At 42.2% G+C, this 2,500-nt stretch overlaps 1 protein-coding gene across 5 annotated transcripts in view; it reads right to left on the bottom strand.

Annotated features, from left to right (window-relative positions):
- The window catches only part of LOC135113251 (matrix metalloproteinase-17-like), a 36,999-nt gene that overhangs the window by 21,073 nt on the left and 13,426 nt on the right, over window positions 1-2,500 (bottom strand). The window contains exon 1 of one of the 5 annotated variants that reach the window (XM_064028446.1): window positions 2,346-2,500. This exon is cut by the window's right edge and continues 20 nt beyond it. The exons of 3 other annotated variants lie outside the window; for them this stretch is intronic. In XM_064028446.1, the coding sequence (XP_063884516.1) occupies window positions 2,346-2,347 (2 nt within the window). In that variant the 5' untranslated portion in view covers window positions 2,348-2,500. The remainder of the gene's footprint in view (window positions 1-2,345) is intronic. One more of the 5 variants, XM_064028447.1, reaches the window with a different exon arrangement.

The raw sequence follows: 2,500 nt of genomic DNA, 5'->3' as shown, positions 1-2,500 counted from the left end.
TGTGTGTGTAGTAAAATGTAGAACTTGCATGTTTTATTTAACTACCACGACGAGAGAGAGAGAGAGAGAGAGAGAGAGAGAGAGAGAGAGAGAGAGAGAGAGAGAGAGAGAGAGAGAGAGAGAGAAGCAAAACAAACACATGCAGAACAAAAGCAACAAGGACACGGCTGGTCATCTTTCAACACACACACACACACACACACACACACACACACACACACACACGAGGCAGGGTCAGACAAGGGAGATGACACAGATGATAGTGATGGTAAAGAAAGACGCGATAAAGAGAAGTAAAAAGAAGGAGAGGAAACAAATAAAAAGAGGGAAAAAGTGAGAAGGATAGGAATAAAAAAAGGAAAAATTAAAAGGTGGAAACTAATAAAAAGATCATTTAAAGAACGAAAAGAGAGAACGGAAATCAAAAAGTAGAAAAAAGGATATGAGTAAATGTTATGAATTCAGTGAAGGGGAGAGGAATGGAGGAAAAAAATAAACTGAACTAGGAAAAAAGAAACGAGGAAAGCAGGAAAACGATAAACTTAAAAGAAAGAAAATTACAGATAATATTCACAAGAAATTAACTGAGAAGATTGTAGAAAAAAAAAGGAAACACACAAGAACACAAAGAAGCAACGAACAACAGGAGACTAATCAAGACACATGAGGTTGTTTAGATAAGCTACACAACGCTATCTAAAGTAAAAGCTGTAGAATAGTAAATACGAAGGCTCCTCCCCACCCATCTCTCCTCACTGGTTCTTTCGATAAGTTACACTGCCTAATCTAAAGTAAAAGCTGAACTGTAGGGAATTTTCAAGGGTGTTTTACGTGATTCAGGCGATGGTTTTAACAAGGATTACGTTCCATCTAGGGCAAAAAATGTATGTTCACGTAAATAATCATCCCTGTTGCCTCTGAAAACAACGCTAATGAGAGAACAATACGTTTATGGGCGAAAGTTAATATGGAGAACTTAAATAGAATGTGTTTTTTACGTTCTCGTGTCTTTTTATATGTAAGAAGGAACTCTGGCTTAGAGCAACAAAAAAGCTATAAAGAAGGCTCACTGAAGATGCCTGTCCCCAAAGAATGCAGTCATAAGAAAGTAAGGGAGCTGCAGAAAGTCATTAGGCCTACACGTGGCAGTCCCTCCGCAAAACATGCCTACGCATTTCCTCCTCATCCGCATCCGTAAATTTGTCTAATCTTTTAAAGCTCCCTAATGGCCCAGCACTAAGAAACATATTATTGAGTCTAGCCAAAATTTTGACGATAAGTGTCCTCAAAACCTCCCTCTTGAAGCCTCCCTCTTGAAGCCTCCCTCTCGAAACTGTTCGAGTCAGAGTGTTGGTCCACTGTCCGCCACATGATGCTAATGAAACTGATTTAAATCCATTAGTGTCGCCCAGTAGCCTCGCCAGCCTGTAGGACACACCACGGGTGCTGCTGCTGCTCCACTAAGAGAGAGAGAGAGAGGGGGGGGGGGGAAAGGCGTCCTCTCAATGTTACGAGTTCGATCCTGAGTGACGGAAGTTTCTCGGTGGAAGAGGCAGCGCTGTTCCGTAACCTCCTCTGCCGATAAATTATGTTCTTGCTAGCTAATTCAACTCGAGTATAGCGTAAGTCAGAGTAATCAGAGTAATTTATGCATCATTCCTTTCTTGTTCATTCTTATCGGGACGTACATATACTCTTTCTTATCTTTCTTTGACGATAAAGGATGTTCTTGTGATATAATTTAACCAGTTAGTCGAGGTTTTTACCTACTGATGGTCAAAGCAACTCGGAGTGACTCTTATGCCACTCCTTGCTTATTCATTCTTATCTAGACGCAGTTTATATATATATGCTCTTTCGTAATCTCCTCTGGCGATACATGATCTTGTTGCTGTGTATTTTAGTCATTTAGTTACTCAGGATTCTTACGTGTTCATGTCCAACGCAACACAAGTCATGTACCACTCCTTGATTATCCACACTTGTCTAGACGCACTTTCTATGTATTCTTTTCTTATTCACACCTCTTACCTATTTACAATCCTTAACACATGAGAACATAAAGGAAGCTGCAAGAAGCCAGCAGACCTACACGTGACAAGCCCTTCATAAAACGTACATTGTGTCAAGAAGAGAGACGAGCAGTATATGGGAAGGAGGAAGAGTGCTAGAGACAGAGCTATCCGGCAAGAGAAAGAGAGGAAGACGTAAGAGAAGGTTTATAGATGCAGTGAAAGAAGACTTGTAATGGGTGACTGAGGGAGGCGCAGAAGACCTAGCACACTGAAGAAAGTTGATCTGTTCTGGTGACCCATGACAGGAGCAATCAAAAGAAGAAAACTAACATCACGAGTACCTGCGGGCGGCGACCTAGCCAGAGGTGGTGTGCCTAGGGGTGAGTTGCTGCGGCCCTCGCTCAGCAGGGCACCACACACCACGATGCCGCCCCGCTACTGACACAAAACCCAATCACAGACCTCACCAAACCCTCAGCCACAGA

This window comes from Scylla paramamosain, chromosome 25 (assembly GCF_035594125.1).
Source record: "Scylla paramamosain isolate STU-SP2022 chromosome 25, ASM3559412v1, whole genome shotgun sequence".
Classification (NCBI taxonomy): Eukaryota; Metazoa; Arthropoda; class Malacostraca; order Decapoda; family Portunidae; genus Scylla; species Scylla paramamosain.
The sequence above is the reverse complement of the archived record's forward strand: the minus strand, read 5'-3'. Positions and strand labels throughout refer to the sequence as shown.